The sequence below is a fragment of the Trichomycterus rosablanca genome, chromosome 2 (assembly GCF_030014385.1).
Source record: "Trichomycterus rosablanca isolate fTriRos1 chromosome 2, fTriRos1.hap1, whole genome shotgun sequence".
Taxonomy (NCBI): Eukaryota; Metazoa; Chordata; class Actinopteri; order Siluriformes; family Trichomycteridae; genus Trichomycterus; species Trichomycterus rosablanca.
Genome location: NC_085989.1, coordinates 28,178,922 through 28,206,642, shown reverse-complemented (window position 1 = coordinate 28,206,642; position 27,721 = coordinate 28,178,922). Strand labels below are relative to the sequence as shown.

General features: G+C 37.8%; 2 protein-coding genes across 2 annotated transcripts; one reads left to right on the top strand and one right to left on the bottom strand.

Annotated features, from left to right (window-relative positions):
* The first annotated feature begins 4,090 nt into the window (after positions 1-4,090).
* pogza (pogo transposable element derived with ZNF domain a) lies at positions 4,091-21,510 on the top strand. Its single transcript, XM_063013863.1, has 17 exons — positions 4,091-4,171; positions 6,563-6,671; positions 6,966-7,063; positions 7,185-7,269; positions 7,683-7,835; positions 8,559-8,644; positions 9,296-9,588; positions 10,770-10,924; positions 11,059-11,159; positions 11,265-11,411; positions 12,058-12,189; positions 14,277-14,488; positions 15,397-15,537; positions 16,061-16,120; positions 16,213-16,325; positions 16,461-16,485; positions 19,011-21,510. The coding sequence occupies exons 2-17, from the start codon at positions 6,575-6,577 to the stop codon at positions 20,530-20,532; spliced, it is 3,420 nt and encodes a 1,139-aa protein (XP_062869933.1). The 5' UTR covers positions 4,091-4,171; positions 6,563-6,574; the 3' UTR covers positions 20,533-21,510.
* Positions 21,511-21,750: 240 nt separating this feature from the next.
* On the bottom strand, positions 21,751-27,562 carry psmb4 (proteasome 20S subunit beta 4). Its single transcript, XM_063013873.1, has 7 exons — positions 27,425-27,562; positions 26,665-26,871; positions 25,384-25,530; positions 24,577-24,658; positions 24,306-24,422; positions 24,132-24,220; positions 21,751-21,881 (listed from the first exon to the last, which is right to left on the bottom strand). The coding sequence occupies exons 1-7, from the start codon at positions 27,544-27,546 to the stop codon at positions 21,869-21,871; spliced, it is 777 nt and encodes a 258-aa protein (XP_062869943.1). The 5' UTR covers positions 27,547-27,562; the 3' UTR covers positions 21,751-21,868.
* Between the last annotated feature and the right edge of the window lie 159 nt (positions 27,563-27,721).

Sequence of the window (27,721 nt, the reverse complement as noted above, 5' to 3'; positions counted from 1 at the left end):
TAACTGATGCAGTGAGTAGCTTCTCATTTGTTAAACAACCATGTGGAAAGACACATCCTGTGGTCGTGGAAAAGATGTTAATCTGTTTCAGAAGGGTCAAATTATTGGCATGTATCAAGCAGAGAAAACATCTAAGGAGATTGCTGAAACTACTAAAATCAGGTTAAGAACTTTCCAACGCATTATTAAAAAGTGGAAGGACAGTGGGGAAACATCATCTTCGAGGAAGGAATGTGGTTGGTAAAAAATCTTGAATGATCGTGATCGGCGATCACTTAACCGTTTGGTGAAATCAAATTGTAGAAAAACTACAGTAGAACTCAGGGATATGTTTAATAGTGAAAGTTAGAGCATTTCCACACACACAATGCGAAGGTAGCTGTGTAGCCTTAAGAAAACCACTTGTCAGTGAGGCTAACCAGCAAAAACGGCTTCAATTTGCTAGGGAGCATAAGATTGGAATCTGGAGCAATGGAAGAAGGTCATGTGGTCTGATGAGTCCAGATTTACCCTGTGCCAGAGTAATGGGCGCATCAGGGTAAGAAGAGAGGCACCCATCATGCCTAGTGCCTATACCATACAAGCCTGTGGCTGAACCTGGACCTGACCAACTGCAGCAACCCCAGATCATAGCACTGCCTGTGCTATGATCTGGGGTTGCTGCAGTTGGTCAGGTCCAGGTTCAGCAACATTATGTGCCCAAAGAATGAGGTCAGCTGACTACCTGAATACACTGAACGACCAGGTTATTCCATCAATGGATTTTTTGATGGCACGGGCATATTCCAAGATGACAATGCCAGGATTTATCGGGCTCAAATTGTGAAAGAGTGGTTCAGGGAGCATGGGACCACCACAGAGTCCAGACCTGAACCCCATTGAGAATCTTTGGGATGTGCTGGAGAAGACTTTGCGCAGTGGTCCAAATCTCCCATCATCAATACAAGATCTTGGGGGAAAATTAATGCAACGCTGGAAAGAAAGAAATGTTGTGACAATGCAGAAGTATGTGGAAATGATGCCGCAGTGAATGCGTGCCGTAATCAAAGCTAAACGCAGTCCAACTAAATATTATTGTGTGTGACCTTTTTTTGGTCATGCAGTGTATAAAGCATACAGAACTGTATATATGCTCTCGTGGATTCATGTAAATGACTGTCCATAAAAGATTAGCTCAGTTTTTTATTAGCTAACGCTTTAAATTTTAACATAAACCAGAATATCTCATTTCCTGCCTTACTAAATCGTGGCCATGAATTAGGATCTTGTTCTCACACATTAATACGGCGTGGTCAAACAGTATTATTCATACAGGATGCCACCTGCAGGGCTTCATAAACAAATATAAGTAAATATATAAGCAAATACAAATGTTTTAAACATGTTTCAATTTACATTAACACATTGAGGCTTTAACTCTTGCTCTGATTAAAAACAAAATCTATTGGTTATTTCTGGCATTTTCACACCAGTGTAGAATTTAAGCATAATGTAATTTGATTTACACAATATGTAGTAGTGGAATAAAATAATTTAAACTAAAGACAAACAATTTTAGCTTACTGTATTTATTGTTTATAATATGATATCTGTTACATTTATTGTAGGCTGTTGCCCAATAAATGCTCCTATTTGAACTTTTGACTGCAGAAAACTAAATCTAGTTTTGCCATATAAGTAAACAGTATTCAAACAATTAAACAGGTAGAATGTCTTGTAGGTGCACAATGTAGGTATCCAAGTAGTTGTTTGAGGGAGGGAAGGTTGGTTGGGGTCTCCTTGATAAGATCGAGAGTTGTGCAAGCAGCAGCGGATTTACAATCAGAGCTGGAAAAGACTAGATTGGGAGAGACACAATGGAGACCACTAACAGTGCTTCTATGTGCCATTTTTTTCTTAATGTAATACAATGTTTTTCATTACAAATCTTAAACCTTTGGAACAAGTACTTGAAGACCAAAAAAGAAAAACAGTGCTGACTTTCATGGACTTTACTCCATTAAGCATGTATGGGTGTACTTAAAACGGATGAAGCCAAACATTCTGTGACATCACAAGATGCTCTTTGGAATAGTGTAAAACCATGCTGAGATAACATGGATCATCAGATTTTACACAATCTTTTGAAATGCATGCTGGCTTAAGTGCATGCTCTCATTAAAGCAAATGGGAAAACATACAAAATACTAAGAAAATCTAAATTGAACGTACATTCATCAACTTTTTACTGAAACTGTTATGCTAATTAATTCCAACACTCATAAAAGCACTGAAGAATATGCAAGTAGAACACAATTTAAAAATGAATCTTCTGGCGCCCAGGTGGCGCAGTGGTATGTTCCGCTGGCACACCAGCGCCAAGACTCTGAACTCCTCTGTTCGAAACTTGGCATTGCCACCGGTCGACTGGGCGCCATCTGGCAGGTATAATTGGCAGTGCCTGTAGTGCGGGAATTACCGGACTAGGTGGGTGGGGTCTTTAGACGCTGTGTAAGGACCCTGATTGGCAGATAGAGAGGTGTCTGTGCAAAATGCATGGGTGAAAAAGGGTTCCGTTAAGGGCTGCATGTGGGTTGGAGGAGGCGTGAGCAGCAATATACCCACCTCGACTGCAATCAGGGATCCCCCAGCAGCGGAAGACAAATTAACTATGCTAAATTGGAAGAAAAATTGGAGAAAATGCATAAATAAAATAAATAAAAATAAAAAAAAACAATCTTCCTCCGAATACAAAAGCTAACAAGCTAGCAGATTTGCAGTTGGATGCATTCTAATAATTCAGTAGACTTATGATTGGTCCCAAAAAATTTGCTCATTAATGCACTGAGCCATAATACCCTGAACCACTTTTTAATTATCAAAATAAACTAAAACAATATGTTAACTGGGTCTTTTAAAATCCGATGATATGATTCTAGCATGCTAACTATTAGCTAAACTGGGCTAGCTGTCAACTTGGCAATCCAACAAACATAAATAACAATCAAGGATCGCATGACATCGTTTTACCTACAGTATATGTAGTACGCTATCAAATATTAAGTTAATGAATAATTACATTCGAAAAATCCAGTGTTTGTCCTAATAAAATTACCCTATCTGTAAGCTATTTCAATAATTTGACCATCTAGATAGCATCCAATGCTATGCGATTCTAAAGCTAGGTCTGTTCGATTGCATTCGTTTTGGTGTCGATTCCAATGGTGGTTCCAGATATTGGGAACCATTGGATACGATTCAACACGACAAGGCAGGCTAATAAAAAAAAAAATCTTAAACACAGGGGACAGAGTAACGCCTTGTTAAAAAACGGCGTAATAATAATTATTTAAGACAACTAGTAGTCTTAAAGTAAAAAGTAGTTTAACTTTGTGATTAATGGTCATTTTTTTACTGTTTTCTGCAAACACGTTCAAGAACACGTCGATTTGTCATGTGAAATAGCTTTTAAAATAGCAGTGACAATGTTGGCCTAGATATGATTGTATATAGTCATTTAGCAATGCAATTATGTTATAATCTCAATTTGCTTTCAACATTCAACCAAATAATTGTTCACAACGTCATCACAACGTATGAAAATTGACTCTTTTACGATCGACTCCGAGCTACAACTAGCTAGTTCCTGTTTAGCATGCTAATACTGATTGTAACACTTAACTCTGTTATAAAGATCTAAATATTCTTATGAAAAAAGTAACAAAACTTGATGATTGTAATAAAGGTGGTTATATGTTGTCGGCATGAGAAAACTACTAGCATGTTTAGCTTAAACTGTTAAATATAGCTACATCATTCACACATTTAGAATTGCAAGTACTCATTATTGGCATATAAAGGTAAGTAATCTGTTTATTCAGACACAATTTCATGTTCGTAAGTTTTGCAATATATTTACATTCACTCTAAACATTAAATTTTAATAAACTAGTCATGAACGGTTATCCCGCCCTATGACAAGGATCGTAGCCAACCAGCGTGCCAGTAACGGGTGGGGGAAGTGACGTTTCTTGCGTTTGACCTATCAGAGCGTGAAGCGCGGGGAAGTAAAACCGCTTTCACACTTCATCATTGTTTTTTTTCTCTGATGACAAAAACGCAAAATAACAGCCTCTTAAATCCAAGAACAATGTTGTGTCTGTATTTGCACGCTTGAAAAAGAGAACACGAGGTAAGATGTGAAGCACGTTTTTCATTTAATGCGATACGTTGTGCGCGTTTGCAAGTTCTTTTGTGGAGAGCAGGCTAATGCTAACAGTTATGAGGGACACACATGCAGCTAGCCTCCGTGGCTAATATTAGCTTCGCTCACAGGCGGGCAAGCGGAGATCGCGAGCCCGACTCGTCCATAACATAGCATGTTAATCAGTTACTCCCAATAACCATCACATATCATTTATAGCTAGTTATACACAAACATAAATAACACATTTAACAACAAATGTCAGGTTTTTAAATCTTAGTAAAAGTTTCCCATTTCAACCTTAATTCCAAAAAATTATGTCTGCGACACTCTCTTTACAAATTGAGACAGGGTTTTGTTTAAATCACATTTTTCTTTTAATAATGTATTGTAAACGTTTGGGAACACCAATTGTAGTTGTAAATGTGAAAAAACGAGTGAGCTGTTTAACGGTCCGAGATCGTCATTGTCAAATATTGTGTTTCATAATGCTCATCAAATGTTTAATAAGAGACAGGTCAGAACAGCAGACAGACCAGTGTAGCGTCTACATACTTTTGCTATGAAGCCACTCTGTTTTAATACGAGCCGAAACATTATGACCATGCTGTCAAAATAGCTCTGACCCACCGAGACATGAACTCCACAACACAACTGAAGGAGTCCCTGGTATTCGATACCAAGATATTACCAGCAGATCCTTCAACTTCTGTATGTTACGAGGTGGATCATGCTGCAGTCCATCCTGGTGCCGTCTCTTTCACAAAACAATGCACACATGCCGGCTGTTCACATGAGCAGTCAATATTCCTCTGTTGCTCCAGTTCCAGTTTTGGTGCCTACACACATATTGTAGTGCTTTTGATGGTGGACACGAGTTACCTGGACTTGCATACGGTTATGCATCCCCATACACAAAAAGGGTGTGATGCACTGTGTTATGACACACTCCTCTCATCACCATTATTAAAAGTATCTGCAGTTCGAGCAATGTTAGCTACTCTGTTGGTCTGTACAGTGGATATTAAAAGTCTGCACACCCCTGTTAAAATGCTAGGTATTTTTATGTTAAAAAATTACATCTATGTGACCTATAATTGACAATTTAATTAAAAAACAAACTGAAATTGTCTTGAGGGAAAAATAAATATATACAATTAAAGTAGTGTGATAGTTCACGCCCTCTTATAATTTAGGGTGCAGTCAGAGTTAACCAATCACATTCAAACTTATATTTAATAGTAGTCAGTACCTGCCATCAATGAAAGTGACTTTGTTTAACCCCATATTAAGTTCAGCTATTCTACTAGGATTTTCATGACATTTACTTAGTTGCATCTTACAGCAAAAGCTATGGGCTGTAGGGAGCTTACAAAGCCTCGAAGGGATCTCCTTGTTGAAAGGTATCAATCAGAAGAAGTGTGTGTAGCAGGGGTGTGTAGACTTTTTACCACTCTACCAGACACCACAAAATTGTACATGCAAAATGTGACTTGACATTGTCTTGCTGATGTTATCGACTACTGTGTGCCCACACAGACACAACTAGCTATGTCCGAGGGAGGGAATTGTTGAATACATTCTTATTTGCTGCTGCAATTGTGGCATCTGCTGGCTAGCCAAAGTACCTGGATAAGTGATGGTTGATTCATGGATAGTAGTGTGTGACTTTCTGTGCATGGTAAGGCTTTAAGTGAGTCCCCATCTAAGTGATAATTGATCAACAACTGCATGGTTCTCCTCAGTTTAGGTCAGCTCTGCAGTGGCAGAGGAGGTCATAATTAGGTAACTGAACATGACAAGATTGGGGGGGAAAGGTGGTCTCTAAAAAAGTCATGTAGATGACCCACCAAAAATGGCCCACATGTTGCTCCAAAAATTACTGATGCCACTTCCATACTATGACAGGCAGTGTTGTACAGAATTTAAAATATAGTACATATTATTAAATAGACTTAAAATTAAACAAAAATGTAAACACTTTACTTCACTGTTTTGTACAACTAAATGTCTTTTTAAGCAAACTGTATTTATAAACCTACATTTAGAGAAACTTAATGTATGTTAAGTAGCTAGCAAAGACATTCCCAGGTAAAAAAAAAAGACATACATTCAAGATACACAATGTAAATATCTGACTGTATTATAAGCGTACAATGTACAGTGTGAAATAAAAAGTTTTTATATTGTTTTTATTGTTTTAATAATTTAAATAATTTAGAATTGCTATTTTAACCATAATTTTACTGCACTAGTTGGTATTGTTAGTTGCTAGGGCTATACATAACCTTACCATCATTATATGTGTTTATTATTTCTGTTGTTACAAGCTCTTACACACAGTAACATTACCTTTATAAACACTGATATTTTTTACAGGCTGTATAGAACATGGCACAGACTGCGTTTCACATAAAATGTGAGGAGGAGGACCTGGCACCATGCCAAAGCAGCACTGATGATACAAATCAGGAGGTGAATGGTAATGGTAAGGAACAGATATGAAAACTTTGGTCATTGTTTTATATGTGGTTTAACAAATATCAGCTTTAATAATGAAATAAAAACTAATAGACTGCAATGTCATTTAGTTACATCAGTCAATCTGTGGATTAGTTGACATTTATGTCCCCTAACAAAGGTCCATTAAATGATAAACAAAGAGATTTTAAACAACAAAAACAGACATTGCTTTATATGGTTTATATTAAATTTAGCTTTAGAATAAATGTATTTCAGGATGTATTTGAATGTAAGTGGGCAACTTTTTTCTCCTCTTTAGGTCCTAATGTGCCCAAACAACTGCTGCCCACTGTTCTGCAGCCTATTCCAGTGGTTGTAGATGTCGTCCCTGGTCAGCCCGTTTACCTTGCCACACAGGTTTGCCTGTTTATTTTGCATTTTGACATTTATTTGGCATCTGTGTTTTTATTTTTAGAGGCATTTTGATCTGCTTTTAATGTTTCTTGTTTACTCAGTTTGTACTCCTTTTGGTTTCCAGACAATTTCTGCCACAACTAAGAGCACTGGAACCACGCTACGCTTCGTCTTGCCTATAGGTCAAACCGTTGCTTTACTGACTTCTGGTAAGGCTTTAAACACTTTTTGTAGACTGTACACTGTTTTTCTAGACAGTGGATATTGGGTCTAAAAATGCATGCTTTGTGAACAGCTTGTGCAGGCCAGTTGATTGCCCCACAGCCTGTCCCACAACCTCTCTCTCAGCTTGCTTCTCCATCAGGCACGCCTCAAGCAGCAGCTTCAGGAAACAATATTACAATCACAGCTTCCAGTGACATACCTGCTGTGCCCATCTTAACCTTAAACAACCTTTCTCTTTCCTTTTACATCATACCAGTTATCCTAATCCTTTTTTAAATGTAGCTAATGGCTTTATTTTCCTTTGCTCACACAGGTTCTCTTGCTTTACTATATTTTAGGTTGACCCACATTTCCTTTTTTTCTGATCATTGTATTTATTCATGTTTTGTCTTCATAGAAGCCCAGGGCCCATCAGCAGAGCCTGCAAATGTTACAGTTCCAGCTCTGGTTTCCTCCAAGACCTCATCTCAGACCATGAAGCTGGTCTCTTCTGTTCAGGCCCCAAAGCCACAAGCCCAGAAACCTGCAGGTTCCACTGTTGCAACTGAAGGTTAGCTATCACCATGTGTACAGCACACAAAAGCCTACAAACACTAATGTTGGTTGACTTGCCACTAGCCACTGTTGTGTTTAATTGATAATGGGATGTGTGTCACACTGATGTAGGAAAATTATCTTCATGTTTATGCTGAAGTGGAAAAGCAAAGCGTTGATTAAAAATGAATGAATATGAATAATAGTAATAAATAGTGAAAATGAATAATAAAATAGAGCTTTGAAAAAATATGAAAATAGGGAGGGGTATTTGACAAAGTAACAAAAGTTCTCTACATTAATTTGTAACCCAGTAGTTTTGTTTGGGACTATTTTTGTTAAATCATATGCAATTTTCTATTTTGTGAAACCATGGAACACAATGTATGCACTAATTGCAATTCAGGCTGCAAACATTCAAATTTCCATGTTAAATAGTGTATTAAATAAATCTACTTAAACAAGCTATTGATGAATAGATCAAATCTACCTGCTTATAGCCTATGTGAGTGACTGTGTGTTTGCTTCATTACATTTTGCCAGTGAAGACAGCTAATGAATTCTTAAAATGAATAAATGAAGGGTAATCAAAAAACAAAGTAACCGTCTAAACAAAACAAGTAATCATTTCTTTATTCCATATACCATTACAACTATATGATGTAATTACAGATTATGTATTGATTTTAGCTTTTAATAAAACTTTAAATGAATAAATGAAATGTCTCAATATTTACAGTATTCCCGAGAGCCAAGATACCTGACTTCTGCTCAAGGTGTGGTGCTGCCTACAGAGTTGTTCAAACACTTCGTGGTTATATGTGTGTAAGTATCACGTCGCACACAAACAAACTTAATGTTGCACTACAACAAAAAGTAAAAGCATTTTTTTTGTCCACTATAGCGTGTTTTAGGGTAATTTGAATTGTAAACTAATAACTACAGTTTTAATATTAATTTAACATCTGAATGTTGGCTAGGGATTAAATATTAATCACTTAAACAAGGACAGTATGTAATAAAATGCTAATAATGCTAATAAAATCAGAAAGCAGTCATTTATTACTGGTCAGGGTTTATCATGGTCAGGGTCACAGCTGGTCTGATTTCCCTAAAATCATGCTGTGACACACCCAAGGATGGACGCCACTCCATAAACTTGACTTTTATTTCAGAAATGGCACTTTCTAATTTGCCCATACCTTGTAATTGCATTAAATTCATTATCGGTCTGCTGAGAGATGATATGTATGATTTTTGGTAAAATGATTATTATTATTATATCTTATTCAATAATTAATGCTGTTTTACTGTTGGCACCTTATTCACTGTCTATAAACCAAAGTCCATCTTGCCCAAGTCTCCATTATGCATTTATTTCAAGCACCTTTTAATCCACCTAGGACCAAAAAGAGTAATATATGTGGAATTATAAAGTATGCAGTCGTTGCTAACAATAATCAATTGTTGTTTCAGCAATGCAATCCACAGCTTATAAAAAGTGTCCAGGCCTTAAGTTCCCGAGCCAAAAAAAAGAAGTTCAAGCATGGCTCTCCTGCTTGTCTGAAACACATAACAACATCTGAGATACCAGAGGGAGATCCTATCCCAGGAAGTGGGGACTATGATAAGCATGGCAAGCTCATCATGTTAGTTGAAGACTTCTACTATGGGAAAGACCCTGGGAAACCTGTGCTGAATGAACTTAACCAGGTGCCTGTCAAGATGAAATGCACTTTCTGCAAAAAGAAACTAAAGAACAACATTAAGTAAGTAGTCTGTTTAATACATTTTGAACAGTAATTGGTTGGCTTAGTTTGGCTGCAAAGTTGTTTATGATACATAGATTAGGTACTAAAATGAACCACTTTTGCACAACATTCCAGAACATTCAGGGGGTCTACAGGTCATAAGCAAAGAGGTTTATTGCTGTTAAAATGTTTTATCTGAACTCTAGCAAATACAACTGACACAGCAAAAATCATTGTAATTACTAATGAATAGGTACATGTTGCATATGGATTTTAGACTTATTTTATGTAATTTATTAAAATAAGAATTTTGACTTTTGCACTAAAATCAGCGTCATTCGTTGTAGGACATCAGGCTGGCATTAGGAGCAGACCAAACCGCCACTATACGGAGCAATAAGTGAAGCTCTCAAATTACTGGAATGCAGACAAATAAAACTGGCTGTCTAATATGCCATCAAACTCAGAAGCAGCTCATGAAATCCAGCGTTCACCATGACATAATCTTCACCATACACCTTTCTGTACAATGACAAATCAGATCATATACAAAGACGGGTTCATCAACACCTGAAAGAACTGCACCTAAATCATAACTCCATAGCACAAAAGCCCACCAACTCCATCCCTGATGAAATCTCAAAACGTCAAAAGACCCAATATAATACTAGATATTGCTGACAACAAGATATTGGCCACTCACTCAAACACATATCACAGGAAATTCCTCTGTATCAGAGAACAATTCCACTTCTACTCTACCATGTATACAGATGGCTCCAAAACAGCAAAGTAGGTATCGGTAGCAGTAGTAACTGATGTAAACCAAGCAACCGTTACCAAAATCCTCACAGCCAATGGCTATATCCAGTTAATGATGATTAGCCATAGCAAGTCAACGTAGCAACATAAAGTCCAAATCCTGCCTACAAGTAATGGAAGCCCTTACACTTAACCACCCAATCATAAACAACATCCTGGGGAAAGTACATATAGTTCATTCTCACTAAACATAATTTTGACATAAACTGTGCGGGGTCCCATGCTGACATACCGGCTGTCCAGGATTTAGATTTTAGTTCTTTACACCTTCCCAGTAGATTACCATTAAATTCACATGTAATAGAATAAGTAGGAATTGATCAATAGTATGCAGTTAAGTGTGCAGTTTTGATAATGTAGTATTTCCTACCTTGTAGGATGATTAACCATATGAAGCACCATATGGAAATGGAGCGCAAGAGGAGTGAAGTGGACTTCCACACTGTGTGCCAGTACTGCTTTCGAAGCTTTGGTTCACCTTTCTCCCTGCAGTGCCACGTTGAGACTGTCCACAGCCAGGCTGAATACCCATGTTAGAGCACATTCCATTTTAATACAGAAAGTTTGAAGTATTGGTTGTGTATGCATTGTGAACAGTCCAAAGAAAAGCCAAATACAGACACAGTGTTTTATAAGAAATGTATTTAAGATTTCCTTCTCCTACAGCACTCTGTAAAATCTGTGAGTTGTCCTATGAAGATACGCCTCTCTATTTAAATCACATGAAAAAGTCTCACAAGCCTGGTGAAATGCCCTACATATGTAAGGTAACCATTTTAATACAGCTCTGTACTGTTGATTTGTCGACTTTTTTTTTTTTTTGCTTTATTATTGTTTCCAGAGACTGCTCTTTAATTAATAATTTTTTTCAGGTTTGCAAATTTCGCTCCTCATTCTACCAAGATGTGATAAATCACTTTAAAGACTTCCACAAGGATACAAACCTGCTTCTTTGCCCCTATTGCCTTACAGTTTTCAAATCCAACAACAGCTACCAACTGCATTATAGCAAGCATCAGGTAAGTTATATATATTCTCAATTCCCCTATGCACTTCGACAACCTTTGCATGTTTTAGAACACCCTTTTTGGCCAAGGAGTGCCTCAGGCTAGCATTTTTACACCATCTAACATGCAGAGGACAGTGCTACCTTTAAATCTTTATCCTTTGCTTTCTCCATCAAACCTTTATCCACCACTTGAGCCAGAGCCTCAACTAGGCAGTAGGAGTCTGCAGTCCTTTTTTCGTCAGAAACGACCAATTGTGTCTGTTAGGCATTGGACCAGGGGACTGGGACAGCACATTAGACTGCTGCACCACCTGGGCACCCTCATATAACTAGTTAATTATAAGTTAACAATACATTAGTTTTAATTAAATACTAACATAAACTGAAAATGACAATCCCTGCTATGTATGAATTTACTTACTTTTAATATCGTCTATTCCTGTCCAACTACTTCCCAAAGAGGTGTATTTTTTACCTTACCTTAAGACCTGGCTTTTTACCCTCATTCAGAGGCCTCTTTCTAACATCCCACAAGATCTGTTTTTCTAACTGCACCCTAAGATCTGTCTTTCTACTCTCACCAAATATCTAGTAATAAATGGCATAACAGTGTAAAGCTAAATCATTAATGTTTTAATGGATGTTTCTGTGTTCAGAAAAGGTCTGTGTTCAACTGCAAAAAGTGTCGGCTTCAGTTTCTCTACACAAGGGACATAGTAGAGCACAAGGCACTCCACCAGACCCATCTTAAACCCATGCAGCTGAAAGGGCTTAAACCTGGGACAAGGGTAAGTGTGTGACACACATATGTGGACCAAATACCAACATTGTTTGGATAATGCTGTTGGTTACATTTTTTTTTAATCCATTATCAGCACTGCTACGGTCTGTATAGAAAAAGAACACACCCTGACCCACCCTCAATGCATACATGCCAGCACTGTGTACATACATACAGAGATTTTAATCTGAACAGGAAAACCTTCTATGCATTTATTTTCATGTTTTTTTTTACCATTTTATCCTGGTCAGGGTTGTAGTGGGTCCAATTTCCCCAGGCACTATTGGTGCTAACACACCCTGGACAGGAATCTAATTCATTGCAGGGCCTTGGCTACCCATAACCCCCAACACCAGACATAGTCAACCATGTCTGTATGTAGATGCCTGAACGACAGACGAGGATTCTAACCCTGGATCCCAGCAGTAATGGGCTAGCATAATTTACTGCTGCACCACTCAAGTGCCTTATTTTATTTAAATCATGAATGGTGGAATTATGACATAAAGGATGTGGATGTTTTACATCATGTTTCAGTATTAATGTAAAACCATGTTTATCATCTTATAATAACCACATCAGTTTTGTCAGGAAATGTTGTCAGCTTTAAGATACTGACTGCAGTTCTATTAATTATGATTAGCATGTTTACTTAGCACTTAATTACATTTTATATAAAAAGTGTACACACCCCTGTTAAAATGCCAGGTTTAGTGATGTAAAAAAAATGAGACCAAGATAAATCATTTCAGAACTTTTACCACCTTTAATGTGACCTATAACCTGTACATCTCGATTGAAAAACAAACTTAAATATTAAAAAATAATAATAATAATGTGGTTGCATAAGTGTGCACACCCTTAAACTAATATTTTGTTGAAGCACCTTTTGATGTTATTAAAGCACTCAGTCTTTTTGGATAGGAGTCTATCAGCATGGCACACCTTGACTTGGCAATATTTGCCCACTCTTTGCAAAAACGCTCCAAATCTGTCAGATTGCAGGGGCATCTCCTGTGTACAGCCCCTTTCCGATCACCCCACAGATTTTCAATCGGATTTAGATCTGAGCTCTGGCTGGGCCATTCCAAACTTTAATCTTCTGGTGAAGCCATTCTTTGGTTGATTTGGATGTATGCTTTGGGTCGTTGTCGTGCTGAAAGATGAAGTTCCTCTTCATCTTCAGCTTTCTAGCAGAAACCTGAAGGTTTTGTGCCAACATCGACTGCCCCAGTACCAGCTGAAGAAAAACAGCCCCACAGCATGATGCTTTTGGTGATGTGCAGTGTTGTTTTTGCGCCAAACAAGCCAAGCCGGACTTGGATGTTTTTCTTCGTAAGAAGAGGCCACCTTCGTCTTGCCACCCTACCCCATAGCCCAGACATATGAAGAATATGGGATATTGTTGTCACATGTAGTACACAGCCAGTACGTGCCAGAAATTCCTGCAACTCCTTTAATGTTGCTGTAGGCCTCTCTGACCAGTTTTCTTCTTGTTATTTCATCAATTTTGAAGGGACGCCCTGTTCTTGGCAATGTCACCGTTGTCCTATATTTTCTCCACTTGATGTTGACTGTCTTCACTGTGTTCCATGGTATACAGTATCTAATGCCTTGGAAATTCTTTTGTACCCTTCTACAGACTGATGCCTTTTGACAATGAGATCCCTCAGTTTGTTTTTCAATGTACAGGGTTATAGGTCACATTAAAGGTGGAAAAAGTTCTGAAATGATTTATCTTGGTCTCATTTTTTTTACATCACTAAAACTGGCATTTTAACAGGGGTGTGTACACTTTTTATATCCGTTGTAACTGTTTTCTACCAATTCTGTGTAAAATCTGTAGTCTAAATGCTAAGAATACAGATGTGTTGACATAAAACTTAGTTTTATTTTTTAATAGGGCTTGTTGGTTATCCATTAACCTTTGACTAATGGCAGTTGGTTATCACTTAAAAGACTTTGCAGCCCTACACACATTTATTGCACTATTTTTACTAATTAGCTTTATTTAAATGTAACCCTTTCAATTCATATCCAAGGTCATGCAAAAGTTAATTGTTGATTGTATATAGTTACGCGTCTGTCTTTTAGGTAACTATCCGGGCTTATGCAATAACTAAAGTCAACAACAGCACTACATTTAATGAACCTGATATGAACTGTGAAAGAACTGCAAAAGTGCTTTCTCCTATGTCTGAGCCCCCCAGACCATCGCTGCCAGTTTCTGCACCGCAAAAAGCACCTACAAATAGGAAGCCTGTTGAGAGCTTGTTGAAGGTCGTGACTAAGTTTCAGAGCAGATGGTGAGTGACAAATTTTATATATATATATATTTATAACATATATTTATTTATATATCTTCACCAGAAATCTTCACCTCAGTCCCCAACCCCCCGAAAAAAAATAATTTAGTAATTTAGTATTCAGACAGTGATCACTTGTCCAGTGTTATTGGTTATTGTTTAAACTGGTCCACCAAAATCCTGGTTTTGTTTCTGCTGCATCCCAACCATATTATAAAACCTTGTTCTGTTTACACCTGCAGAGTGTATCAGAAATGCATTATTTTTGGCTACAATGCTTAGATCTGTCTTTGTGTGTATTACAAGACACTATGTTACAAGGGTTGGCTCCTCCGCTTGCACATATACAAAAATTGCTGTCTATTTTATGCAATTCTTTTGATTTAAACATTTATGAGAGCACAGTGTGCATACCAGTTAAGACGTGCCTGCACTCTAACTGCTAGCAAAATGAGCACCTCCGAAGATTTGCCTCCCCAGATCATCACTGACCCACTGCCAAACTGATCATGCTAGATGATGTTGCAGGCTGTGTAAAATTCCCCACATTTATGTCTGTCACATCTGCTTAGTGTGAACCTTCTCTCTTCTGTGAAGAGAACAGGGTGCCAATGGCGATTCTGGTGTTCTCTGGCAAATGCCAATTGAGCTGCATGGTGCTGGGCTATAAGCACAGGTCCAACTAGAGGATGTCGGGCCCTCATGCCATCCTCTGTTTCTGACCAGTTTGGCCAAAAACATGCACACCACTAGCCAACAGGTGGTCATTTTGCAGAGCTTTGGCAATGCACCTCCTCTTCCTTCCCATGCAAAGGAGCAGATACCGGTCTCCTTGTGTAACGGCCCACACACGTGTTCTAAATAAGTCCTGTAATGTTTACACAATTTTGTTTTGTTTTTTATTCTAGTGATCTAGGAAGAAAATACTCGTGTATAGAGTGTAACTTTGATATTCCGGACTTCTCCAGTCACTTTCCCACATTTGTGCGTTGCTGCTTGTGCCGTTATAGTACTTGCTGCTCCAGAGCTTATGCCAACCACATGATCAGGTGTGTGTGTGTCTTCAGAAACTGTATTATCAAGCATGTTACTTCAGGTAATATCACTTATGAATAGTAATTTTTCTAAGCTTACACATCATGCCCCAGCATAAAGGTAAAACTCTGTGTATCATATAATAACTACTCTAATGTTGTCAGAAAGAGCTTTAATATATGGACTGCATCTCTATTATTTGATTAGCATGTTTAGTTATTGTAATGAACCAATCACTACCCAATTCAAAACTAGTTTACATCTTACAATTCTACATTGTTGGCACTTTCACTTCATTACACTGTTTTTATTCAAAAGACCTTGTTGGTATGAAGCTTAGTGTTGTGTTTCATATTATAATAAGATGCTGTAACTATACGTCAGTAAACCATTCACTAAGGATGATCATTTATCTGGTAACATTTGTATTTTTTGCTAATTCAGTTGACTCCTCTTAGAGTTTTCTAATTAGGTTAACGTACAGAAATACTGTCATTGCTGTAATGGGTTTTTGTGTTGTGTGGTCTTAAATTGCAGCAGTCATGGTCCCCGCAAAACCACCACTAAATACCTCAACTTGTATAAGGACTGTCCCAAGTAAGTAATTTCATTTCTACCCTGCATGTTGTCTTAAGTGTTGTGGTACCCAGTTCATGGTTGATAAAGGTGTGATCATAATTTTCATGCAGGTTTGGTAAGCTAAGCTGCTGTTACTGTGATTACACCACTGGGTATGGAGACTGGATGGCTAGGCATATAGCTAAGCACCCTGAACATAGTGCTAAACACTGCAAACTGCATGGTAGGATTATGGATATAATGTATTTACTTGGAGGCCATGCTAATGTTTTGGATTATTAACTTTCAAAATGTATTTTTAATGAGTTAATGTTTAGTGATTTAACCGAAAATATTTTCATTTCCCTTTTTCTTCTAGATGGATTTTCAGCTGGATATAAAAGGTATTTTGACTTATTTCTTGTTACTAAAGAATAAAATGATACGGGGGAGGGGAAAAATAGCCACGTACATATAACTATGTAATGCACGTCAAACATTCTAAATTTTAAAGCCATCAAAAAACATCATAACATTTTTCTTAGTACTTCCTTACAGCTATTAAGTGTTTACATGCAACATAATACATTAATTGGCTCATTGGCATCTCAGTCGGAAAAAAAGTGATTGTTTTTATTAGAATCAGAGTAAGCTTAATTATACCAAATATGTGGTCCAGTTGCACTCTAAACCACATCAAAATGCTGATTTATTACCAAAGATACTAGAAAACCTATTAATATCCTTGCCTCTTGACTGGCCTTGTGCGCTTCTTTGTTGGTGTGGTAACACTGACACAATGCTTCTCTTTGCATGCTCATTAATTTGGTTTAGAATATGTGTAGCAAGGAGCAGTATTGTGGAGCCATACAGCTTTAGTGTGTAGGACTCTGGGTTCATAATGGTTTTTCAGCATGTGCCAAACACATGCCAGTAGTGCTGTAGCCTGCCCATAGACATAAATAAATAAGTGAGTCTAGGATGTATAATCACCTTGTTACTTTTATTCATCCAAGAATGGGTTTTGTACCCACTACTGTTTTAAAGCAGTTGCTGAAGATTAATGTATAAATAAATGGTAGTTGAAGCATCACTATGTGTAGAGTAAACTAGGGTTTTCAACAGGTTGTTAAGTTTAATATACAGTGTATCACAAAAGTGAGTACACCCCTCACATTTCTGCAGATATTTAAGTATATCTTTTCATGGGACAACACTGACAAAATGACACTTTGACACAATGAAAAGTAGTCTGTGTGCAGCTTATATAACAGTGTAAATTTATTCTTCCCTCAAAATAACTCAATATACAGCCATTAATGTCTAAACCACCGGCAACAAAAGTGAGTACACCCCTAAGAGACTACACCCCTTAATGTCCAAATTGAGCACTGCTTGTCATTTTCCCTCCAAAATGTCATGTGACTCGTTAATGTTACTAGGTCTCAGGTGTGCATAGGGAGCAGGTGTGTTCAATTTAGTAGTACAGCTCTCACACTCTCTCATACTGGTCACTGAAAGTTCCAACATGGCACCTCATGGCAAAGAACTCTCTGAGGATCTTAAAAGACGAATTGTTGCGCTACATGAAGATGGCCAAGGCTACAAGAAGATTGCCAACACCCTGAAACTGAGCTGCAGCACAGTGGCCAAGATCATCCAGCGTTTTAAAAGAGCAGGGTCCACTCAGAACAGACCTCGCGTTGGTCGTCCAAAGAAGCTGAGTGCACGTGCTCAGCGTCACATCCAACTGCTGTCTTTGAAAGATAGGCGCAGGAGTGCTGTCAGCATTGCTGCAGAGATTGAAAAGGTGGGGGGTCAGCCTGTCAGTGCTCAGACCATACACCGCACACTACATCAAATTGGTCTGCATGGCTGTCACCCCAGAAGGAAGCCTCTTCTGAAGTCTCTACACAAGAAAGCCCGCAAACAGTTTGCTGAAGACATGTCAACAAAGGACATGGATTACTGGAACCATGTCCTATGGTCTGATGAGACCAAGATTAATTTGTTTGGTTCAGATGGTCTCAAGCATGTGTGGCGGCAATCAGGTGAGGAGTACAAAGATAAGTGTGTCATGCTTACAGTCAAGCATGGTGGTGGGAATGCCATGGTCTGGGGCTGCATGAGTGCAGCAGGTGTTGGGGAGTTACATTTCATTGAGGGACACATGAACTCCAATATGTACTGTGAAATACTGAAGCAGAGCATGATCCCCTCCCTCCGGAAACTGGGTCGCAGGGCAGTGTTCCAGCATGATAATGACCCCAATCACACTTCTAAGACGACCACTGCTTTATTGAAGAGGCTGAGGGTAAAGGTGATGGACTGGCCAAGCATGTCTCCAGACCTAAACCCAATAGAACATCTTTGGGGCATCCTCAAGCGGAAGGTGGAGGAGCGCAAAGTCTCGAATATCCGCCAGCTCCGTGATGTCGTCATGGAGGAGTGGAAAAGCATTCCAGTGGCAACCTGTGAAGCTCTGGTAAACTCCATGCCCAGGAGAGTTAAGGCAGTTCTGGGAAATAATGGTGGCCACACAAAATATTGACACTTCAGGAACTTTCACTAAGGGGTGTACTCACTTTTGTTGCCGGTGGTTTAGACATTAATGGCTGTATATTGAGTTATTTTGAGGGAAGAATAAATTTACACTGTTATATAAGCTGCACACAGACTACTTTTCATTGTGTCAAAGTGTCATTTTGTCAGTGTTGTCCCATGAAAAGATATACTTCAATATCTGCAGAAATGTGAGGGGTGTACTCACTTTTGTGATACACTGTACATACAAAATAAACTAATTTAGGAAAAAATGTCTTGTCACTATTATATTGTTAATATTATTGTCCTTGTTTTTAAGAAAGTGTGAATTATATATCTGTATCTATGTATATACATGTTAACTGTAACTATTTAATCTTTATAGATTTGTCTTCATACCAACTGATCTGATTCGAAGAAGTCTGGTCATTACTCAGGGTTCCGTTACTACACTCGCTCATCCGATACCTCAGCCCGCTCAACCTGTGCCTCACTCCACTCAATGCAAAAACCTTCTGCCAAGCTCTGCCCAGACCCCATCACTCTCCACTGAAGTGCAGCCTGTAGATCAGTTTACTGTCACTAAGCAGAATTGTGAGACACAACCAGGGACTGTAGCACCACAGGACACAGCACTTTCCAGTGTCTCTACACAGGCAGAGCCTACACAGGGAGGAACCCTTACTTTAGCCCAGCTCAAGATTGTACTCTATGCCCTCTGCTTTGGCATTCCTCAAGCAGCCAATCAGTTTGATACTCAGCCAGAAGAAATCCAGACGTTGTTAATTAAGCATCAGGGTCGTAAAATCCGAAAAAGTTTGACTCCTCAGGTGAATGACCAACTTGTGGAGTGGGTGTTATGTCAGCGTGAGCAGCAGCTACCTGTGGATGAAGCTAGTCTTTTCTCCAAAGCGTCAGAGTTCATGGGCGCTAATGGTGGGCTGGGCATATCTTACGAATGGGCTGCGGACTTTCTGATACACCACGAACTCTCTCTGCAGGCATTGCCGACTTCCTGCCGACAACTACCTCATAAAGCTCAGGAACGTCTGAACTCATTTTCCCGCTTTACAAACAAGCAGCTTACCTCGCAGCGCTTCGGTCCATCATCCATTGGTGCTATGGATGAGCTTTCCATCTTCATAGATATGGACCAACTAGATCCAGCGTCTGCTGATTCCTTTTCTATGTTGTCGGCTTTTAGATTGACTGGTGACATGGATCCACTTATAGATGTTGTACTTGCAGCATCAGCTGATGGCACCATGTTGCCTACCATGGTGTTTTTTAAAGGAGAGCCAATAAGCACAGATGTACTAGCCTTGCCAGATAGCATTATCTTAGAGGCAAAGCCAGATGGCATTTCAGAAGAAGAAAGACTTCAATTATGGTTTGACAAAGTGTGGAGTCAGCATATAAACTCAAGCTCTAAAGAGAAGAGGTTGCTGGTTATGGACACGTATAAAGGACATCTAAGTGACAATTTCCTAGCATTGCTTTACAGTGCTGATACCATGCCAAACATCATCCCTTCAGCCTGTTCAAGTCGACTGCAACCTCTAGAAGCATGTGTGGGTATTGTGCTGCGTGAGTTTCTGCAAGCTCGGTGGAACCAGCACGTGACTGAATCTCCACAAGATTTGATTGGGGCTGAGCCCGCTGACCTGGCTTTTTTGCTTTCAGTCTGGCTCCTTGAAATGTTAGATGTCCTAGCAGCAAAACCAGAACTTCTTCAGCGTTCGTTTGAGCAGGTTTTAAGCTCTACCCAAGAGTTGGCACCTGCATCGTTTCCCAAGCTGGTGCGTAGTCTTACAGAAGCCCTCATTGTCGACCCACTTCCAGAGCAAGAATTTATGGAAAAGGATGAAGAGAATAGCAGTATGCCCAGTGTTAGTACCGAATCTTAGTTGTTACAAGCTAATTCAGTTTTTTAATCTGGGAAAGGTTGTGATCTAGAGTTTTATCATGGCTCTAAATATTGGTTGTTTTTAAAGGAACAAATGTCATTGCAGCAAGTTCAATAGAATGGTATTACTCACCACTTTGTTTGATAAAACATTTGCTTTGAAGTCACTTTATTATTAGTCCAATTTTAATAAACTTATGGCAATATGTTGCCAGACAGAAACTTGTGTACGTTTATGTAACTAAGTACTGCATAAGGTTTGAGCATCAATCCTCGACTATCTGTGATGTCTAGTAAAAGAAGGATCTATGCTAAATCTTCTGAAATTGATAAAATTCTGCTCTTGTTGACTATTCTGTTTATTTCTAATACACTTGCATAGCCTTTTAAAAAAACCTTTTTAGAACTTTGGTCACCGATTACTAAAAAGAAGTTTCACGGCATGGCATCTGTTAATGTCTGGGGTATGCGTACATGCTACACTGAATTGATAGGTATGGGATAAGTTTGGTGTCCTGTGAAAAAACTCAGTCCAAAATGTATTTCCACCACGTGCCTTACGTTTCAGAGAGCTACTGTGACCCTAACCACGATAAAGCGATTACTGAGTAATGGATGTAATTCCTGGTGAAGTTTTTCCTTTGATCAGTGCATTAAATAAAAAAAGGGTTTAAAAAAAAACCTTAGATCTGGGCCAGTGAGAAACGTTCAAATGCTGCTACAACAAAACTGGAACTATCGTTACGGAGACAAAGTTAGTATAAACAAAAGCATAGAAATCGCATGTGCTTTAACTAGTAGATTTTTTGAAGGCTGAACTGTTTTATAGTTGAGCTAGATTATAACACATTTGATAATTGTTTTTCCTGTTTAATGACTTTTACTGTATACAGGTGCTTGTTTATAATAAAAGGGCTGTCATTTTATACAACTTTAAAAAAATTTCTATGGCAAATGTTTTATTTAATAAATAAATGAAAATAATACATGAAATTGTATGTGGCAAATGTTGTGGTTTTCAGTTATTTTCCCAATAGTTACCATTCTGATATCCATTATATTTTAAAGAGTAAGCATGTACGACAGCTGAACTTAGGCTGGATAAAAAGAGTTTGGCCGAGAAAGCAAAAGTGGTGGTAAAAGTGACTGCAATGTTCTGGTGGGCAGGTTTTTGCTCAAAAACATCTTTTAATGTATTAAGATTGAGAAAAAGGGACACTTTACATTTTAGAATTTTATTTTCCTATAACAAAAACAAACTGAAAATATTATACTACGTGTAGTCTTCACAAAATCATATCTGATGGTGCAGAGAATCCACTGACGAAACAAAGTCTTCACTCGAAACCACTGCAAGAACAAAAGTAGGACAAAATTAATGGGTAACCCATTTTGGTAATAATCCGATCAATGGGTTATATCGTAAAATCTACACAATTCAGTCAGTAATCAGCTTTTTCAGTAGTGTTTATGTATAGTTAATCTGTTTTAAATCAAGCTGCTCAGTTTTAGATCAACTATATTAGATTGAGTAGATAAAGTATTCATTACACTATAAAAACTCAATCCATCATGTACCTTTGTAATTTTTTTGTCACTTAAGGTAGCACACTGACTCTGTGTACACTCACTAAACAATTATTAAGTAAACATGTACATTCAATTATTTTATAAGCTACACCTACCATACAGATTTACTATTTTCCACTGAAGCCTATTTGTTGCACTGTACAATTTGTCCCCTCATACAATAATCTTCAACAAAAAGGGCACCCACTGTCTAAATGATTTTTTCTTCTTTGACATGGTAGTTTGTGTTTATCTGGTATCAGGTACAGTAATGTTGGATTTTTTTAAATACTGTTTAAACCTACTGACCTCTTTATTAAGGACCCTGTAAGCACTGATTATAGTTGTATAGTTAGAGACTACTGCTGTTTTCTGTTTTCATGCCCAATTTAGATGTTTAAAAATGCAAGGACAACAGACGCAGTATGACCATGTTAATTAAGTGCTTGAACTGCAACAGATGTTTGGATTAGGGATGTCCCGATCCGATCTCAAAGATCGGGATCGGGGCCGATCAAGGCATTTTTTTAACTGATCGGAATCGGCTTTACTAAACCCGATCGTAATCCCGATCTTTTGTTTTACATCAGCATGTCCGCTGTGTGGAAATACTTTAAATTGGAACGTGAAACAAGTCCAGCAGCGACGTGTAATGTCTGCAATGTGAGCGTTTCACGAGGCGGTAGGAGCAGAGCTGCGTTCATTACTGTAGAATTTTACTGTTTATATGGTGTGTGAGTCAAGGATCACTCTGGTTTACAAAACAACGTAGTGATGCACTTGTTTAATAAAGAAATAAATACACAGTATATTCACATATTGTCGGGAGCGGAACACTTTATTAACTTCTTCCGTTACGGTTCCGAATAGCGGACAGCTAGAGTCAAGCATGCTATTCCATGCACTATGGAAGCCCCAAAGGGTCAAAACACACTCACGTCGCATAGAAACGTCCATCAAACCCTTGTCACAATACAAGCACTTTAAAAACTGGCTTTCCTTCATAACAAGAGAGCCTTTCCATTTTATTTTGGTATTCAGGTTTTACTGTAATTCTTTTAAGTAACTTTTTTTCTTATATTCAAGTTAAGCTGCTACACAGATTTCTGTTCATTTTTAGTGTATCACTGCATTAAACAGATTTTTTTTCTTCGAATGTAAAGTTTAAAGTAAAACTGTAATTATCTCACTCATTTTGATTGATTTTGTAAAAATACAAAACATTAAGCAATAGCTTGGATGCAGCATTTTTCCCTACAGCACTGCAGAGCTATTTAGTTGTTAAACATGTACATTGGATTAATCTGAATAACTAATGTATTGAAGTGTGCACTGTGTGAACAGTGTTATCCAGTTCTTATCTAGACAATATCTAGAAAATACAAGTATCGGTTTGAGACTCGGTATCGGATCGGGATCAAAATTAATAATCCGTATCGGGAACAAAAAAACGTGATCGGGACATCCCTAGTTTGGATCCAAATCCAAACACTTCAGTTTGGTGAATACAAGTCTTTCATATCAATGCTGTTAGTTTTACATCAGCTTTCACAGGACAAACTTCCAAAAATGCCACTTTCGACTTAAGAGTCCACACAACTTTATCATGAAGATGTTGTGTGGCCTAGTCATCAATGTGGTTTTGCTAGCAGTTGTTCTTGCTCTCCTACTCTATCACAGATACTGTTTTTTGCCTGTGGTGGAGTCAGATGCTGATCCAATATAAAGCTACTGTACATACACAAAATATTTTTCCAATATTTTTTTTGTTGCAGGATATTGTGCTGTACACTGGGACTGTTTTGTCTAGGCCACATTGATGGAAATGTTTTTTATTTATTATTTATATTTCAATTTACCATGACTGGCAGTAATCAAATCTGTGTGCCTTATTTAAATCAGTTAATTGTATCTTAAAGTATTTTAATTTAATGTTTTGCATGTCAGCTTTTTGAAAATAAAGTAAAAAAAAAAAAAACATTTTAAAAATATAATAGTACCTTTCTGTTATAGTACAATGCATCAACTTACCTGACCATGTGAGCAATTTCCCAGTTAGTCTCTGATGACAGTGGTCCAAGAATCTCAACTCCTTCCTCAGTCACAATGGCAATCTCGTGCTACACCAAACAAAATGAATGTATATACATAAGCACAATGTGTTTTGAAGAGAAATGTATATCTGCTGTCAGGAACAGTTCTTACCCTGTTGTAGGAACGAGCATCCCGGTAGTACAGCACCTTAAGGCATCGATCTATCAAATCTCGTGCCTCGTCCTTGGTAATTTCCACCTTGTTCTCCAAAACCTCCCTCATTAATGGCTGCAAATACAAGCAGTATACACAATATTTGTTTATGTCTGTTGAAACTACACAATTCTTATTGGAGAAGCACTAAAACAGTAAAAAAAAAAAAGTGTAATCGGTCGAACACCACCAATGCTTTTTAGACTAGCAATGTCACATTTGTACTTACCAGAGCCAGATATGCGCCAAATCCTGTCGCTATTGTTGGGGCCTCGTATGCAACACCAAGCTTATCAACATATCCAAGGAAGCTACATAGAAACGTCAAAATCATAAATAAAAAATAATCAAAACAAAAAATCATTTTGCATAACAAAAATAAGCATCTATGCTTTAAGTGTAATACTCTTAACAAAATAACAGCTTTGAGTAACAGCAGAGTCTTTTTGTTTTTTACTAGATTACTGAGACACTACAGCACACAATGATAACACACTGGAACTACTTTTTTAAAATAACAAAAAAAGTGCCATGTGACATGTAGCACTTCAATGTAATGCTCTGCTTAAGTAATTTATGTTCTTTGGCTTGCATTCATTTGAGACAGTGTAATTATGTATGTTATGCATTTGCATAACAGTAAAATTTGTTCAAATTTGAGTCAGCGCTCAGATGGAGCTACAGTCTAACATGCATGCACACCAGTAGAGAGTTCGAACCGAGTTTGAAACTCAGCAGAGCCACTGGCCAACCCAAACACTGCCATATCACCCCACTGTTGCACTCTCTTCACTGGCTTTATGTAGCTGACCATATTCAGTTTAAAACAATGATGCTCGTCTACAAAGCTGAAAATTGACCAGCCCCAATCTACCTTAGAGAACTCACAAAACCCCATGAAGGACTTAACAGTTTATTATTAAAACACAGTTTAAAAGATATAATTTTAGGGCTAATAGAAATCAGAGAGCCATCAGTTTAATGCTGTTTGATTCAAAAATAAAACTGACACCTACGGTGGAAAACGATTACATACCTTTCTCCATTATAGAATCCTCCAATAACAACTGTGTTCCACAGTGGGTTCATTTTGCTGCGCCGGTTGTACATGACACGTGTAAGCCAGGAATGGATTGCTTTGGGACTGTAGCTGTGGCCATCTCCGAGAAGCTCCTCATCAATCCTAAACAAATAGCACAGAAAAAAATACTTTACATGCTCATTTATAAAAATGTTTGGACAGTAGAAAAAATAATTTAAAAAGAGAGCAATGATTTGCATTTGTTTGTACCTGTATTCAGTTAAAAAGAGTACAGAACATTATTTGATAAGGTGCTTGTAAAACATATATACACTATTTTAAGTTTGACGGATACAATGTTTTCCTAAACATTAGACAGCCTTGTGTTTTAAGAATATTCTATAACTGTTTGGGAACTGAAGACAAAAAACTGTTGTAGTTGTAAACATGTAATTTTTCTTTCTAATCTTGTTTGGTATAATCCCAACAGTTTAACAGTCTGGTGTCTCTGTTGTGGTATACTGTATTTTATAATGCAAACGTTTTCAATTAGAAACAGGTCTAGACTGCAGATATTCAAGCCTTGTACTTGCACTTACAGTGTATGAAGCTACACTGCTGTAACATGCAGAAGGTGGCTTGGCATTGTCATGTAGAAAAAAGCATGCACATTTTCAAAAAAATATAGTGTACATGAAAGCATGTAAATGTATGGATTTGACTATAATGTTACTTCAAAACAACAATTACGATGATATTTGGTCTCATGCTTAAATACAAAAGGTAGGACTCTAAACTCCAATTTGAACTAATAACTACTGACTTTTTGTTTAAAATCTATATTTTGAATATTTTGACCTAGCTCTGATCATTGTGTTTATGTTAAAATAACTTTTGAACTACCTACCACATTCACAATGTTAAGTAGTTTTTAACCAAGCTGTTGGCATAAAACAAATTAATTTAATTTAGATCGACCTCCGTTAATTAGTAATTTTATTTAGATCAGCCTCAGTTAAACTATTCTATTTCTACTGCATAGGGCAAAATTTTACCTCACTTACACAGAGCACATTTTCTAGTTATATGACAATACAGAGGCCAACATGTTGCATTTACTTATGTATGCTCTATTTTCTTCAATGATGAAAGACCTTTTGACACTTGCAAGAATTCATGCCCACTCCTAACAAATGTAAACTGTGTCTGGGATCATAAGAATGATACACAGTTAGCAGATAGTTTAACCTGTTAGGAATATCTCATAGGTTTGACTAAGACTATGCAAACACTTACACCATCTGTTCAATGGTCTGTTTGAGGTACTGGTAGTCTGCGTAGTCCCCTGAAGCACCCAGAATGGTGTTGTCATTGACTTTCATGAGGCGTGAGATGTTGCGGAAGCGGGCCAGAGAGCCATAGGAACCGAGCATGTCAGCAGCAATGATGACACCACCTGTAAATTTTACCCCCAAGACTGATGTCCCTGTCACCATGGGGTTTCTGAGAAATGCAAAAAATATATATACATGTTAAAAACGAAAACACTGAACTTGTGGTAGCATTAACTTAATAAACGAAGTAGAAGAGCAAAAAACGCTAGAACTATTACACCTTTGTGTTAGCATTTACTGCAAGGCTTATGTAGGTAATCAAATACTCTTAATGAATCTAACTTCACTGTTACAATGTATTACCGTTAATAAAAGAAACAACAAATTGTCCTCCGAATTAGATAAGCTAGACACGTCTGCTCATTACCTACTTTAGTTAAATGGCTCTCAAAACAACAGATTAGCATGTTAGCTAATTAGCCTGTTAACAAAATTAGGATTATAAGTGTAATATTAACGCACAAACAACGCGCCTGAGCCAAAACATAAAAAATAACAGTTAGTTAAAAACAGCATATTTTTTAAAAGAAGCACAAGACTTAAGCTAGCAGGTTAGCCACTCGGCAAGCCACCATGATGATACAGCACTGTTAGCAAAACTGAAAGTAATAGATAATAGAATATAGATGTAATAATGTAGAAATTGAACATTTTAAACTTACAGTGTATGTTTGATAGGTCCATGTCCAGCCGCGGTGTTACTCCCGCTACCTGGAAATGAATAAAATTCACCGGGTTTCGGTCCGTTCTCCCAGAACTGCAACTTCAGTCCACTCGGATCCATGTTGAATGATGGCGGAAATGACGACACAGCTGCACTCGCCGCTTTCGTACTGTCGTTTACACTGTTTACCAATAGAGCTAAAGGCTAAGTTACAAATCACTTATTTTACCTCTTTTAAAAAAGCTAAATAAAAACGAATGTAGACCTGAGGTCAAAGCCGTGTTAAAGAAACAAC

What these genes read in the sequence shown, in the direction of transcription:
- psmb4 (XM_063013873.1), bottom strand. Translation starts at nt 27,546, where the DNA reads ATGGATCCGAGTGGACTGAAGTTGCAGTTCTGGGAGAACGGACCGAAA. An exon ending in GGACCTATCAAACATACACT is followed by an intron (nt 26,872 to 27,424) that starts GTAAGTTTAAAA and finishes TGCATTTCTCAG; the next exon opens with AAACCCCATGGTGACAGGGA. An exon ending in ATGCTCGTTCCTACAACAGG is followed by an intron (nt 24,221 to 24,305) that starts GTAAGAACTGTT and finishes TGTTTGGTGTAG; the next exon opens with CACGAGATTGCCATTGTGAC.
- pogza (XM_063013863.1), top strand. Translation starts at nt 6,575, where the DNA reads ATGGCACAGACTGCGTTTCACATAAAATGTGAGGAGGAGGACCTGGCA. An exon ending in TTGTATAAGGACTGTCCCAA is followed by an intron (nt 16,121 to 16,212) that starts GTAAGTAATTTC and finishes ATTTTCATGCAG; the next exon opens with GTTTGGTAAGCTAAGCTGCT. An exon ending in TTTTCAGCTGGATATAAAAG is followed by an intron (nt 16,486 to 19,010) that starts GTATTTTGACTT and finishes TAATCTTTATAG; the next exon opens with ATTTGTCTTCATACCAACTG.